This window comes from Epinephelus lanceolatus, chromosome 14 (genome assembly GCF_041903045.1).
Source record: "Epinephelus lanceolatus isolate andai-2023 chromosome 14, ASM4190304v1, whole genome shotgun sequence".
Classification (NCBI taxonomy): domain Eukaryota; kingdom Metazoa; phylum Chordata; class Actinopteri; order Perciformes; family Serranidae; genus Epinephelus; species Epinephelus lanceolatus.
Genome location: NC_135747.1, coordinates 25924386 through 25939900, shown reverse-complemented (window position 1 = coordinate 25939900; position 15515 = coordinate 25924386). Strand labels below are relative to the sequence as shown.

The following is a 15515-nucleotide window of genomic DNA, read 5'->3' as shown; positions in this document are numbered from 1 at the left end:
TAACTTTTAACTCAACTTTCAAATAACAAGTAGTCGCAACACCAGTCATTTGTAAAATTGTACGGCAATCTAAATGGTAAATTTAGCCAAAGTATGAATGCCATTGTGACTTTTTGCCCAGTGTTTTACACAGTATCTGTGAGATATTGTAGTGCAAAACCTGCATAGTTCTCTGCAGGAGTAACAGACACAGGTGTGTATTTGCAGAGGAGAAAGATGACAGATGTACATAAGGCTAAAGTACATCCCATCTTTGTGTGCTGTGTTTCCTGTTGAACAAACCAAAAAGTAAAGAATAAAGGCTACCTATCAATCACCAGGAGGACAACAATCCAGCATCCTGTCTGACTGGAAACCCCTTTATGACATTACTCAACTGGCCCGTTGACTGTTTTTATGAAAAATAAAAAAATGAAATAAAACAAACTTCACTTTGTTGTGTTTTTTTTCTCCCTTTTGTGTGATTAAAAAAACTTGTTTGGTGGGACTGGGAAAAATCAAATATGATTTATTCAAACAAATGGTGTCAAATATACACACTGAAATGCAAAATTTAAAAATATAAAACAATAAATTCTCCACACTTGTTTAAACCAATAAAAGGCTACAGAGGCTTGAGTTTATGAAGGCGCTCTGGAACAACCAGCTCACCAGAAATCATCATCTCCATCCTTGTGTGAATACGCTGCAACGCTGGGGAAACAATATTGAGTTAATTAGCAAAAGCCTCCAGGGACAGAAAAAAGCAAAAATAGTATATTTCTATTAATTTATCCTCAAGACAACATAATTCCAGTACAAATAACAACCTTAAAACCACCAGGAGATGAGAAACCACCGAAGAAATTAAATGTTTTTGGAAGAGGATTATGTGGGTTTATATATTTATTAAACTTTCCTACAGTAACAGCACAGCTTTTGAATTAGAAAACTGACTTGTATTAAAAGCCATATGTGTAGTCAACTGTTTTTAGTTACCTGTTATCTTTCTCCTCAGACAAACTCTTGGCCTCTGGGCTCGTATGTCCCCCTTCTTCTCCTCCAGGGCTCTAAAAAAAAAGTACATTCAGTTTGACTCAACTTAAGCAAAGTCTAACAGGAGTCTCGGACAAATATGCGTGCAACTCACCTGAGTATTCTGCTTCTGTCTCGCCTCCAGGACCATCTTCATGTATCTCTCCAACGGATTTTCACCTTCAGCCTCCTCCCCATCTTTAACAGCCTCTTGCTTCTGCTCTTCATCAGCTCCTTTCTCACTTCCTGTTTCTTCTTCTTCCTCTTTTTCCTGTCCTGATTGCTCCATCTCTTGCGAAAGCTGGTTAGATATAGAAACTGTCAATATTCATTTCATCGGGGTGTCTTTTCTTGGTAGACATAAATAAGTAAAGATCAGAAGTAGGAGCTTTAGGAGAACTTGGTGCGAGTTTATCATTACCGTCTCTTTCTCAAGTCTCTCAAGTTCTCGCAGCTCCCTCTCTCGGGCTTCCTCTTGCTCCCTTTGCCTTTGTTCTAGTCTTTCCTTTCGCTCTCTTTCCCACCTCTGCTCCTTATCCTCTTCATCTTCTTCTTTGGCAGATTCAGAGGCTTGTGTGACTGCTATAAAACATACAGATTGAGTCAAATCAATTGTCAGTTATCACTTTAATTGGTTTAATGTTCCTCAAAATGGCCACACAATGAGCAGAACATGAGATTTCATACAGTCAGACTGATGGTGTACAGTAGAAGGTGGCCATTTTCGTCATTTGGGGTCAACCAAGATTATGTGCCAGTAATGGCGGGGGGGGGGGACCAACGACTCACCCGCCTGGCCTAGCAAGTCTATCGGGTCTTCTGGGAGGTCCTGTGGGCGGGGGACAGCAGGGCCGTCAGGGGCCTCCTCAGAGAGAGGGACGGCAGTGTCCAGGAGAAGCTCTGGAATGTGGCCGGGCTCTGGAGGGAGACATGCACAAAGAGATCTTTTATGCTCCAACCATAATGCAAAAGAGCCAGAGGACCGGCACAGAATACATAATCAGCTGCCCTTCATCTTCACCATTGTGCGGGGCCACTGAAAGGACACTTTGGAGGCCAGTCACACACTCATTAAAAAAGCCATTCTCAAATCCAAAACCTCCACACCGGATATACTCCATTTTGTTCTTGGGATTTTGTTTAAATTAATGTTAATGAAACAGAAAAAAACCCATTACATACGTTAAAGGAATACTTCACCCACAAAACTGACCATCTGTATATCAATTAGTCGTGCTGGCTTAACTTAAATGTGTGAAGCAACTTTATTTTTCTCGCATTTTAGTGTAGTTTTAAATGGTAAGGTTTCAGCAAAAATGCATGTGTGTTGGGAGGCATACGACTGGACAAATGAGACTTGTATTATACTGCAAGACTTGTGTGTTTTTGTGTGAACAGATGTTTTTGTGTAGTTTTGCTGTTAACAAGGTCCCCAATCAATTAATAAATCAATATGTTCACCGTTTCTCATGAAAGGCATGCAAGAACCTTCTCCAAAAATTCAAGGTAACACAGCATGACTGATTAATAAATGGTAATTTGATGAATGGTCAATGGATGAAGTATTCCTACATGTGTGGCTGTGTATCCAATGATACAGATTTCAAGATTTTTATCCTTAGGCAAAACAGGAAAACCTCCATGTGTGCATATTATTAAGGAAATTGAAAATGGACACCCAGAGGATTTACCATCACTGCTCCATGTCTTCCAGACTGTAAAGAGTACGTTATGTGCCAACAGATGAAACATTCCCCATTGATTAAAATAATTATGCTCTTATGTGTCAAGCGCAATTGCAAGACTAAACATCGTTCCAGTATACACTATAAATCACCACACTCCTATGTTGTATTTGCAAAGTGAAGAAGATCTAAACTGAGTCTCACGTCTCTAGAGGAAGGCTGCAGTGTTGTCGTTGGACGAAAAGCCCATCAAACCTTTGAGCATATTACGATTCAAATGGTCTGCTTGGCTTGGTTTTAAGGCTTTAGAAAATCTAGCCTGTGACGGGAGACTTTGGCCAATCACAGGTCATTTTCAGACAGAGCAGCTGTCAGTCATGTCAGTTGCTGCTTGTGAATTGCGGCCAAACTGGGCAGCACTGATCAAATATGAATCAAGATTCTGTTACTGCATTGCCTATTTCTCACCTCAAATGTTTTCAGAAACATGTTTAAGTGTACTGTTTAGCTGTGAAATGCAAGGATGTATAAAAAGAACTGGATAGGAGGCAAGACAGTGTTCATTTCTGTGAAAGTTACTCAGTGGAGCCAGAAATGTTCACCTGCTGCATACAAAACTACCCGGATGATTGGCACTGCTTCTGCATTATTGGGCCCATAGCGCAAGCATACCAGAAACAAGCAGACGTATACAAGCAGCCAGCTACTTCTGGTTTAGTGCTCTGCTAACTTGAATGGAGATAAAATGATTAAATCATGCAGCTCTTTTTACTCTCTAATAGTTATTGGACTGAGTGGATCATATCACAAGTCTTTACAGTAGTTGTGACATTCAAAACATGTATCCACTGTATTATTGATGTCTCTTTCCCCATTTAAGTCTATAACAAGATGTCTTTTTGGGCCAAATGGCATCACATGATAGACTCAGAAAATGTAAACTGTTTGGCCACTACAAAAACTAACTTTAATGCCTGGCAGAATTCCTGAGGGTCTGGTAAAATGAGACAGTTTGTGACTGGGCTGCCATGTTGACAACAGTCAAAGCAAAATGAAGCACCGCCCACCAGCCAGAGCAAACGTTCTCATTTTACAGCTAAACCGTACAATGTTTCTGAATACATTTGACCTAAGAAATAGGAAATGCAGTTACAGAATCTAGATTCATATTTGATCAGCGCTGCCCAGTTTGACTGCAGTTTGAAAGCAGTGACTGAAATGACTGATAGCTGCGTTAGAGACTCCTCAGCTCTGATTGGTTGTTTTCATGAATCTTGCAAATGCCATTAGGAGCACTAGGAGGAGGCAGACATGATTTTTTTTCACAGATCTGCCTCATGTACAACTGTCAGGATATAGTAAAAGTTATATTTGCTAAAATGTTACTGTAGCTTTAACATAATGAATAAAACATAACTGACTCATAGCATAGTTTAAATAATACTACTTTCTACAGTAGTTTTACCTGACAAAATGCCTGTGAGATCTTCAAGGCTTATCTTCTCAGGTTGTGGAGAGGACTCTGAGCTGGAGTACACAGGGTGCAGTTTTGGTGGACTGACAGAGACAGGGCAACAAATGAGAGCATTAGTGTTCACTATGTCTATGTAAAACTGTTAATAACTGTTGTAGTGTCCTTGCCAAAGTGATGCCAGATGGTACCTGGACTGGTCTCGTGCTGTGCTCTTGAGCTGAGGACTGCGAGGTGGACTAAGCTCAGGGGAAAAGTCACCTGGGGTCGGCACCTCGTCATGGGGGGCATGGGGGTGCTGTCTGTCAAACGACAGCTCCGGGAACGCTACCGGAGACACGGCTGCCTCTGTCAGATGCAAAGCATTCGTGTTAGGCAATTACCTCACTGGAGAAAAATTAAATCCAAAAGCTGGGTAAAACATTTTGTGAAGGTACCTTCTTCAATCTCTCTTTGAAGCTTTTTCCAGGAGGATGAATGAGGCGTGGAGGACAGACGTCTGGATAGAGGGCTGCTTCCATCCTGAGGGTGTCCATCTTTTAGAAACTGAGATTCAGTCAATGAATGGAGACTGTGGTCTGGGAAAACTGTGGCCTGAGGTTGGTTATGCTCCTCTAAGAAGGTCACTCTTGGTTGTGCAGATGGTATGGTGTTTCTGGTGTCACGGGGTGCTGATGAGGTGGTTTTGGTAGTTTGTGGAGACAGTGGTCTGTGTGAGACATTTGATCTGTGGGGTGTATGAGTGTGTGAAAGATGAGAGACTTGTCTTCGTAGAGAGGAGTCGGGGTAATGTAAAGGATGTGCTCGTGGTGGGGAAAGAGGTCTTGGTGGGAGCATGTGTGAGATGGTGGAGAACACTGCCCTCTGCTGGTAGTTCCTGTAAGCTTCCTCCAAAGTCTCTGCCTCCTCCTGCAGCTCCTGGATGCGAGCCTTGGCCGCAGCAACAAGCTCCATGTCGGGGTCTGGAGAGTCCCTCCTAGGCAGCTTGTGTTCTCGCAAAAGCCCACCTGCTTCACAAACATCATCAAAACCCACTCTGGCCCTCAGCAGAGATCTGTCCACATAGATGTCTGGGGGAACCAGTTTGTCAGCACCGAGATCCAGTACAGAGCGGTCGACAAGAGAGGGCTTGGGGTTACGCAGCACTTCATTTTCAAGAGCTGCCGTCATTGCATGGATTACAACAAAGGAAAGGAAAAGAAAAGGAAAAGCAAACGAGAGGAGAGTTGAACACTTAAACAGAAGACCAACCACCATTAAAGCTGTTGCTACAACTAATATCTCTTTACATGCATTTACAGCTACTGTAGGATCAGGTTGCTACTACTTTAACTACTGTAACATGGCTTCCTTTCTTGTTTCTGCTAAAAATGTTATTACAGTAATTGAAAATAATGGATAATGTTTATAAGAATATCCAAGAAGGGAAGTCCATTTAAGAAAAGCAGAAATAAAGTGAACCACAGTAATTTGTTGTAATATTCACAACTGCATACAGACACCTACATGCTTCAAAGTGACTTATCGGACTAAGATGTGGTAGACATGCATGCCCAGTCATGGGGTACCTTGTTGAGTTTGGCGAAGCTGCATCTTAATGTCCTCAATGTGGTTAGTCATCCACTGTGACCTCTCCTCACACTCCGTCAACTGAGCCTTGAGCTGAGCGCACCGCTCCACCTGCAGAAAACAGGACATCACACAAGACGTTACTGTTTGCACACAGTGTAAGGTCTGTGCAAAGTATACGTATGGGTCACCGGAAACACAGATTACACAAGAAAATCCCTCAGGTCAGACAAAACACCGTGGAAAAAAAAGTTAACCGCATAGTTTCCCACACTCTGTGAGAGGCTGTGATGTGACTGACCTCACTCTGGAGCTGTGCCTGCAGCACCTGTTTTTGGTTGTCAAACTCTTCCTCATCCAGTTTGCGAGCGCTCTGCAGTCTCTGCAGCTCCATCTGCAAGCCCAGCTGCTCCTTGGACGGCTTGCTCAAATCTGAGAGAGGGGTTATTGGTGTCAGAATATAATTTAAAAGAGCATCCTTTTTACCAGTCCAGTGTGTGTTTCATTGGCAAAGCTATCTCAGGGAAACGCAACGTTCACAGTTTTGGCTGTATGGATCATGCCAGCATGAGAGTACAGCACACAGGGGCTTAGCACCATGTTGCTGTTAGTAATGAGGAGAGAGGCCCACTGCTCCCCTGCTACATCCTCACACAGGAAGAATACTGTACCCCTCAGAGAGAGGTAAAATTTTGGTTTTCTGCCATGGGTAAAGGGAGCCCTCTGTCTCTGCTCACTGTGCTCTCTGCTCCCCTTCACCCCACTTCTCATCCCTATTGCCTCACTGGTTCCTTTTTTAGAGAGTTGTCTGCAGAGCTACAAACACAGCACAGAGGCCCCACATTGGCAAGCAAGACACATTCAGAAAGACTCAGCTGAGCCAGAAGCAGTGGGACAGACTAACATGAATGCTTCACAGTACACTGCATCTCCCACAGCTCACAATGAGCCCACACTCAAGCACTGTGAATGCAACACAGGAACTGGATTTATCTCAGTCTTGAGAAAAGACTACAAATATGCTTGGGGACTGATTTTTTTTTTAGCATTTAAGTCCCCAGCCACAATTTTTTTAATCAATACAATTAATTATTTCTACATTATTACAGACAGAAAACCCCAATCCAATCCAAGCTAATCCTCACCTGCATGGAGAAGCCGGTTCTCCTCTTGGGCCTCCTCCAGCTGTTTCTTCAGCAGCCGCAGCTGGCCCTGCAGCTCTGTTTTCTCTCTTTTCAAGCTGGGGTAGTCACTCATCGACTCCAGTCTTTCCCTCAAAAGCTCCTTCTGTTGAGTCAGCAGAGAAATCTGCTGCTGTGTTGTGTCTAGCTCAACCTGGGAGACAACAGAAGAGACATGAAAAGAGAAGGCAAAATAAACCTGGAGACTCAATCAATTAGACTGTGTACAATACAGTTATACAACAATCACTTCAAAATGAATCACTGAAGGTTTTGTTATTTAGTAAGACTGAAATATTGTGCCTATTGCCCATTGAAGAGGGTGAAGTTCCCGAGGTTGTGTTGTTTACCTGCAGCCGTCTCAGTTCTGAACATGCTCTGCTGTGCTCCTCTAACTTGGCATTAATTACAGCTGACTCTTTTTGGATACGAGCTGTTTCCACTGAGAAATAAGAATGTAAAGTACAAAATCAAACCAGAACATGGTCAACAGCAAACCGGTCAGTAACCTTGCACTGAATTAAATACTCACCTTTGTTTCTGTTCTCATTCTCAGTTAGTTTCTCTGTTCTCTTGATAAATTCATCCTTCAACTCGAGCTGATACCTAATTTTACAAAGACATCAGAACAATGTGAAAGAGCTGACACTAAATCAACACGATTATCTTTAAAATCCATGTGTCCTATTCAATAAAGGTACAGGGCAATAAACCAAACATAAACACAGGATACTGTTCCTACTTTAAACCTACAAAACAGTGACATCCTCTGGCCACACAATGACAATATCCCTGAGAGGGATACATAACCTAAACTTCAGAGGTAAAGTGAAATAACACAATGACACTGCCTGTATGTAACAAATTAAATATGTGTGACAATGTGAGCCAAACACTGCAGATGAGACATCCCTTCCTCAACATGAAAATACCTGGAAAGTTCATTTTTCAGCCTTTGGTCATGTGTGTCCTCTAAAGTCTTCACCGCCAATTCTCTCCTCCGCAGCAGCTCTTCACTGGTCTTGACCTTCTCCTCATGAATTTGACAAGTCCTTTCATCATACGAACAACACAGTGACATTCTCTATGAGCCACAGGTCACAATGCAAGAACATAGCATCCCTTTACGAACATGAGTAGTAAAATAAAAAACAACTTACTTTTCAAAAGCCTCTGTTCTCATCCTCAGCTCATTCTCTCTGTTCCGCACTGTTTCGATTTCTTTCAGGACTGACTGTCTCTGCATGTACACATTTTTTTCTTCAATCTAAAAAATGAGAAATACAAATCACAGCTTCAGTTATGCTGTCTTAGATTTAAACAAGTGGAAATGATGCCAATGAATACTAAGGTTTATCTCCAGGGAAAGAAATCTACCTCTTGTTGTTTTTGCAACCGTTCAATGGCATTTTTCTCCCGGTCCATCAACGCCTTTGCCTTCATCTCATAAGTCCTCTCCAGCTCTTGCTTCAGCTTATCATATTCTTTATTAAATTTAGCTTTTTCTTCCATCCTCACCTTGGCAATTTCAACATCTTTAAAATGTTGCATCTTAAGAAACAAAAGTCACAAAGTTAACGCCAGGAGTAAAGCTACATGATCACATATATTAGCCATTCATAAAGCATTTATACATTTAAAAAAGTTGTTAAGTGCAGATTAAAGTATGCAGATGTGCTTCATACCTGCTGATAATGTTTTTGATTCACTAGCTTTGTAGAAAAGTACTCGTACCTTTGTGTTCGTTTCTGCTTGCATCTGTGCTTCAACTTCTTTTCTATATGCAGCCAATTTTGATTGGAACGGAAACCACTTGTCCCCACTGTGACTGATGCTCTCATATTCCTTATCAATCATTTTCATCTTCTCAACTGTGCATGGAAGAAAGAAAACATTAAAAATTGTGCACTGAAATGCATGTGTGAGTACAGTTTGACACTTTATTTCAACATACCAAGAGACTCTCCATAACTTGCCATGCTGGTTGTCTGAGTGTCAGCATCATGGCAAAGGCCATGAGTATAATGGTGTGTTAGCTGTGTTAGGAGGCTGATCAGAAACCCTGCAGGACAAAGATAAAACATGTTTATGACAGGTAGAGGAAGTTTTATAAGATAAGATAAGATAAGATAAGATAAGATAAGATAAGATACACCTTTATTGATCCCACAATTGAGAAATTCCAGTGTTACAGCAGTCAAGGGGAAAGCGTCAAATTAAAGATTTCAATATTTAAAAAAACTTAAAAAACTAGGCATGCAGAAAAAAGTACAGAAAATACAAGAAACATTATTAAAAGGTATAGAATGCTGCACATACCTTTACCTCTGTTATCTTTGTTTGAAGACTGTAAAGATAAGAAACATAACACTGCTGTTACTAACATGATTTATTTTGTATCTCAAGAACAATATTCTTTATGCTAAATCATATTATTAATTACCAGGGATCTGTGAAGCAATGATTCTGGGTTAATTTTAAGAAGCTGCAGAAGGTCTCCTGTTGTGAAAACCTGCCAAAATGGAGATCAAAATCTCATCTGCATCGGTATTCTTTACACTTTTAACTATAATAAATTAGACACATGCTCTTTCTCACCTTGTCTTTGCATAGGCCACTTTCAGGGTAGAATACAGAGAGGGTGTACTCATACCCTGAGGTGCGGAGGTGATCAGCTACCAAGCTGTTACAGGCTGAGACCAAAAGGGGCTCAGATTTCACAGATACTGGTCTGGGGACTGGCTCTCCTCCTGTCAAAGGTGGGTGTTTTAACTCCTGGATGAGCTGATTCCGCAGCTGCGTCTGAGTCAGATCAGAAAACCAGAGGGATGAAGACCAAACACTTTCCAAAGCGATGGTTAGTAACGTTACTGTTGGGCTAGGAGAGCCAACAGCAACTATATTAGCATGACTTACTTTGAGTGTATCAAGCACTCCTTTATTTTTAAAAGTTTGGTAGAGTCTTTTTCGCAGCTCATCTGGGGATAACGTATCATCCTTGGTCGAGGACATGACTGTCGAGTGTCGTTTTGCAGCTCCTGACAGACGAAACCCAAGTACACAACAACAGGGTAACGTTAAAGCTGACACGGCTAGCAAGAGGTCAAAACCTCCGTGTTCAACAACTTTTAAAGTCTTCTTACCTGGTGTTTGATCGTATTCACTTTCCCTTCTGAACACCTGAATCAATAGGCATCTCAAAATGAGAATAATTTATATAGCTCCCAGCCTGACGACCAGAAAGCTTCTCGGCGTCCATGTAGAGGAGGTGTGCCTCCAGTATTTAAATCCGTCAACGGAAACTTTCGTTCCGGACCCACAGTTATGACGTAACAATTACAAAAATAGCAATTTATTTATTATTATTAAACATTTTTTTACCACATGTTTAATATTATATTCATTTATATGAAGCTGAGCTACAAATCGCTGTCGCTAAATCGTTTTACAGCAGATAACAGATTTATATTTGGGTGCTTTATCATGTCGTCATCTTCCTGCGACTGCTCTCGCTCCTCTCCAGGAAGCAAATTGACAGGTAAACAAAAGTCGCTTCTATCAAAGTAAAAAGCTTTTCTTATCGTGTGTACGTTGTATTTATACGATATTTCAATACGTAATATGTTTACTTTAGTTTCACAGGAATAACTTAAATGCTTTAACGACGCTAAGCGTCTGTGGAGCGCTGCGGTTAACATTAGCTTGCTAGCTAAGGGGTTCCCAATCAGCTGAGTGATAGTGACACTGATATTTGGTAAGACTAAATCGTTCAATCTCTTTCGTTTGGTCTAAAATGTTTTCAGGACAGTTTGACGTTGCTGAGAAGAAGGGGCCACGATGTCTGGAAGTTTTTATTTTGTCATGGTTGGTCATCAGGACAACCCAGTGTTCGAGATGGAGTTCTTGCCAGCTGGGAAGGCTGAAGCAAAGGTAACATGGTTTTATACACAACACCAGCAAATCAGTGCATCTTTTCTTAGGTGATAACACTAGTAAGGACATGCTATTCATTAGCCTAGACAAAGACACATTAAACCGTCTGTATTGTCTGTTAATTTATGATATTGTTTGATAAGACTTGTGTCATTGACCACAGGATGATCATCGTCACCTGAACCAGTTCATTGCACACGCAGCCCTGGATTTGGTGGACGAAAACATGTGGCTGTCCAACAATATGTATTTGAAAACTGTGGACAAGTTCAACGAGTGGTTCGTGTCTGCCTTCGTCACTGCAGGACATATCCTTTCTGTTCCATTTGATTCTTACCTTTTTATCCCCTCACATAATACCATACATAATTTATTAATGATGGTAACCACAATCAAAAATGTTTAAAATGCTGTCATGTTGTAGTTTCCTGACAGGAGGGACAGACTAAAATAACCTACATGGCTAATTTATCATGTTTAATAGCTCATTTTAATAATGCAAGATGACAATTAGTTGATTATCCAACAGAAAACACATCAGCAGTTTTGATAATCTATTATTGTTTAGTCATTAATCAAGCAAAACTACCTTAAAATCTCTCAATCCAGCTTCCTAAAAACAAAGATTTGCTGCTTTTCTTAGTTTTATGTAATTGCAAATCTTTGAGTGTGGGTTAAACAAAACAAGCAATTTAAAGATGTTACCTTCTGGGAAATTATGATGGATATATTCCATTTTTTCTGCCATTTTATAGATTACACAATTAAAAGAAAATAAGAGTCATCAGATTGATAATAAAAATATTTGTTAGCTGAAGCCCTGCTGCCATTATTTTACAAGTTAGTTTGCAGTATGTTATTTGCCTTCTCAGAGGTCAGTCATATTGTTGTGCAGTGTCACTCTGTGCAGTAATATTTGTGGAATTCATTGGCACAGCTTTATTTTCTTTAATTGTTTGCCATACATATAAGATTCATCATGCTGCATGATGTGCGACAAGAAGATGGGATCAAAAACTTTTTTAATGATGTGTATGATTTATACATTAAGGTGAGTTGTCTTTCATATGATAAGAATAACTGCATGAGGTCACATTTGTTTGCTATTTTTTTTCCTGTCAGTGTTTGATTTAATTGTGTTTATTCTGTCTTCCAGTTTGCAATGAATCCATTCTATGAAATCAATGCACCAATCCGCTCGACAGCTTTTGAGAGGAAAGTTCAGTTTCTTGGAAAGAAGCATCTCCTGAGTTAGTCACATCACATGTGCAAGAATTTTTATGCATCTTGTCTATTCGTTGTGTATATAGTATATACCTAACACACACATTTGATGTCTGTCTTTCTTTTATTGTGTATGTATATCTAACACACGTTTGATGTTGTTGTCCTCTTTTTCTGTTTCACAAATGTAAAATGTATTCAACACATTTTTCTATAAAATATTTCTTGTCTGATAGAGCTTCTAAAGTTATGTCTGTTGTTTGATTTCGTGCATGGGATGAGCTGTGAGGCAACTGTATGCCAAATGTCGACGTAAGACTTTAAGGCATGAAGTTAGTCAAGTTAACTTATCACAAGAGTGCTTAACAATAATGAAGAACAGACAATCTTGTGCCTTGACATAGGTACTTTGTGTTGCCGATTTTGTAGGCATGTAGGCATTACAATACAGTGGTTAGAAAGCGCAGCAGAATCAAACCTTGGGACAATAAACCAACTTATCAGAGTTTTCAGGTAAGAAAATATGCGTTAAGAGACAATTCTCAGGGGGTTTATTTATCATTTGGCATACCAGTAGTACAGCTTTGACTATGAGAATGAAAAACAAAGGTAAATTAGTTGTCACCATTTTAAATATTAAGCTATGGGGAAGGCATTTCAACTGCAAGTATAAAAAAATGTTAACAGAGTGCTTCAAAGATCATTATTTAAAACAATACACCCAACAATGAGGAAAAACAGTTTACTCAATCATAACTGCTATTTCATTAAACTTTCCTCATGGCAATATTGATTTAGTGATTTTTAAGGTAAAAACGGTTTACAAAATACAAAAGTTTCAAGGAACTTAAATACACCATAAGCCATGCATGTTAACTTTGCTTTAATATTTATTCTCTGTGGGGAATCGTGCCCCTCAGTGCTTCCAGCACAAAATCTACTCACTAAGCAGAATGTGCACAAAAAGACCTAAAGGTGCAATAATCACGACAAGCCTTGATTTGTTAGTTACACATTGTAGTGCCTTAGCTACTTTATAATTCTCAGAAATAAGGTTATTGGGCTGTTTAAATTAATTATGCACTTATTTTCTGAACAAATATATAGGCCATCACTCTCTCTGTATTACTACATTTAGGGGTGAGGTTCAGAAACACTATTATGCTCACACTCCCAAGGTAGAACACATTGTAAGAGTCAAATTATAATTTCCTTAATGACAGAGTGGAACATTTAGCCACTTGAGAGGGAAGTGAAACTATTCAAATATATTGCTTCTGTTCCTTCAAGACAGATTTTTAGTTCCCCACAGGCAGTCTTGGGCCAACACAAAAATGCGGCATCTTTTCTGCTACCCCTCCAAAGTCTGACCTTTGAGCTGTGGCGGAGTTGAGTGAATGATTCAGTGACTTGCTGTTTATTTGTAATAAGACTGGGATGAATTTAGTGTTTCCCCTTTTTCTCTTTCAACAGAAGTCCAACTAGTAGTAGTATCCATCCTTCAACAGTAAAATAAATCATAAAGCCAGTAGCATAATTTGTTTAAATAAGATGTTACTACAGCATTGTAAACCTACAGCCTCATCACATAACAGGCATATCAGCAAATTAATGTTAGTCATAGCTCCTGGGTGTTATGAACAGCAAGTGGCAGCAGAGCGTGGCTTTCTGTGGAGCTTGACTGTGTCTGTGGGGATGAGGTGGTCCGTTCTTTCATCCAGAGCCAACACTCTACGCACTGCCTCCTCAAAGGCCACCGCTACATTGGTGGCATCCTTTGCACTGGTCTCATAATAGGGGTAGTCGCCGTTCTCCTGGCACCACTGCTGAGCCTCCTCAGAAGACACCTGCCTTTCTGTCACGTCCACTTTGTTGCCCAAGACGACGAATGGAAACTTCTCTGGCTCCTTGACATCTGCATAGTAGATGAACTCCTTCTTCCAGTTGCCCAAGTTGAGGAAACTCTGGTTGTCATCTACGCTGAAGGTGAGCAGGCAGCAGTCAGAGCCACGATAGAAAGGAGTCCTCAGGCTGCGGAAGCGCTCCTGGCCAGCAGTGTCCCAGATCTGCAGGGTAACTTGGTGGCCGTCTACCTCCAGCTCCTTGTTGAGGAACTCCACGCCGATGGTGTGGAAAAGGTGTGCATCAAACTTGTTGGTGACATAACGATTCATGATGGAGCTTTTTCCAACACCACCATCACCCAGTAGGATGACTTTAAGCAGGGATGTCTTTGTGGTCATGGCTTTTTAATCCTGATCAACCACTTTGCAATACTTAATCTATTGGAGAGATGCAAAAATAGAGATTTTCACTACTTGTGCAACACTATAATATCATTTTGAAATACAGTATTACATATAACACATAATACTGCAGAAGCACACTTTTTAGTACATGTTTTTTGCCTCACCCGATTGATTTTGGCCTCCTCCACTTGTCCAGATCATGTGCTGTAGCCCTTGCTCCTTGGTCACATGCTCATATGTTTAATGTTGATGTGAGCAGCCATACAGGTAACGTTCAACCAGCTGTAACACAGCAGTTTCCTCATTAACAGATGGCAGAAGACAGCAATTCTAGCTAAAAAGCCCCTTTGCAATAAAGCATGATCTGCTACCAAACGTTCAAAACACTGTGAGCACTCCAACAAGCTATAGCTAACGATTTAGCTTGTGACATATAACATACACATTATTAAACTAATAGTTGCAACATGCTAGTAGAACATAACTGTGGGCAGTTACGTGTTAGCTTAGCTAGGCTAACACAAAAAGAAAACAAGGGAACACAGCTGGAGTTAGGTAAATGCAATAGATAGCATTCGTTAGCTGAGGTTTACTTCCAGGCAGTGTTGCCAGTAACGTACCTTATAGTTTGGACCAGACAGCCGCTGACTCAGCGAGAAACAAAACAGGAAATAACTAAAATATTATTAATGCATATGTTTGACAGCTCCTCGCCTTGGCGTGGCCCGAGCTAACGTCAGGTCGCGCTGTTGTTTCCTGGTGGGTGAACCCCTGAGGCTCCGTGCTAACGCGGCTAGCTGCTAACAGGCTAACGATACATGGGCAGCTTCGGATCATGTGATCTTGTCTGTCAAACAACCAACGAGCGCCGAGGTAAGGTTTTAGGCCCTTTCAACTTCTAATTAAAATATAATTTCCCAGAAAACACATTATATCTTTCTAACTTAATATGTCAGGCAACATTTAGGTACTTCTAAAACAAGGATATGACCATAAACTGACGTTAGCTAACTGAGTTTAGCTCCATTGGTAACACATCTTTAACTTCTTTGTATTAGCCATGTTTAGCCAGCAGAGAGCGACATTTAGCTTAGTTAGCTTTTATCCCCCAGCATCCCAGCTGCAGACAGACAAAACCTATCAGACCTCGCCCTAAAAAAAGCTGGATGCAGCACGTTAACATTAATAT

General features: G+C 40.6%; 3 protein-coding genes across 5 annotated transcripts; 1 reads left to right on the top strand and 2 right to left on the bottom strand.

Moving 5' to 3' along the window:
* Nucleotides 1-492: 492 nt before the first annotated feature.
* ofd1 (OFD1 centriole and centriolar satellite protein) lies at nt 493-10199 on the bottom strand. Of its 3 annotated transcripts, none has more exons than XM_033618212.2 (23): nt 10064-10199; nt 9837-9958; nt 9519-9722; nt 9364-9432; nt 9240-9267; nt 8875-8982; nt 8655-8791; nt 8298-8471; nt 8081-8187; nt 7853-7972; nt 7453-7526; nt 7271-7362; nt 6885-7074; nt 6041-6171; nt 5739-5850; nt 4608-5330; nt 4362-4518; nt 4165-4256; nt 1804-1932; nt 1436-1596; nt 1130-1315; nt 979-1049; nt 493-693 (listed from the first exon to the last, which is right to left on the bottom strand). In XM_033618212.2, the coding sequence occupies exons 2-23, from the start codon at nt 9930-9932 to the stop codon at nt 648-650; spliced, it is 3207 nt and encodes a 1068-aa protein (XP_033474103.2). In that variant the 5' UTR covers nt 9933-9958; nt 10064-10199; the 3' UTR covers nt 493-647. The 3 variants fall into 3 exon arrangements, with proteins under 3 accessions (XP_033474103.2, XP_078030662.1, XP_078030663.1); XM_078174536.1 differs by having other exon boundaries at nt 1436-1593; XM_078174537.1 differs by having other exon boundaries at nt 9246-9267.
* Nucleotides 10200-10400: 201 nt separating this feature from the next.
* On the top strand, nt 10401-12323 carry trappc2 (trafficking protein particle complex subunit 2). Its single transcript, XM_078174534.1, has 5 exons — nt 10401-10458; nt 10724-10850; nt 11017-11165; nt 11823-11904; nt 12010-12323. The coding sequence occupies exons 2-5, from the start codon at nt 10758-10760 to the stop codon at nt 12106-12108; spliced, it is 423 nt and encodes a 140-aa protein (XP_078030660.1). The 5' UTR covers nt 10401-10458; nt 10724-10757; the 3' UTR covers nt 12109-12323.
* A 288-nt stretch (nt 12324-12611) lies between these two features.
* On the bottom strand, nt 12612-15118 carry rab9a (RAB9A, member RAS oncogene family). Its single transcript, XM_033618242.2, has 3 exons — nt 14947-15118; nt 14491-14608; nt 12612-14359 (listed from the first exon to the last, which is right to left on the bottom strand). Exon 3 carries the CDS (start codon nt 14318-14320, stop codon nt 13712-13714), a length of 609 nt encoding a protein of 202 aa, XP_033474133.1. The 5' UTR covers nt 14321-14359; nt 14491-14608; nt 14947-15118; the 3' UTR covers nt 12612-13711.
* Between the last annotated feature and the right edge of the window lie 397 nt (nt 15119-15515).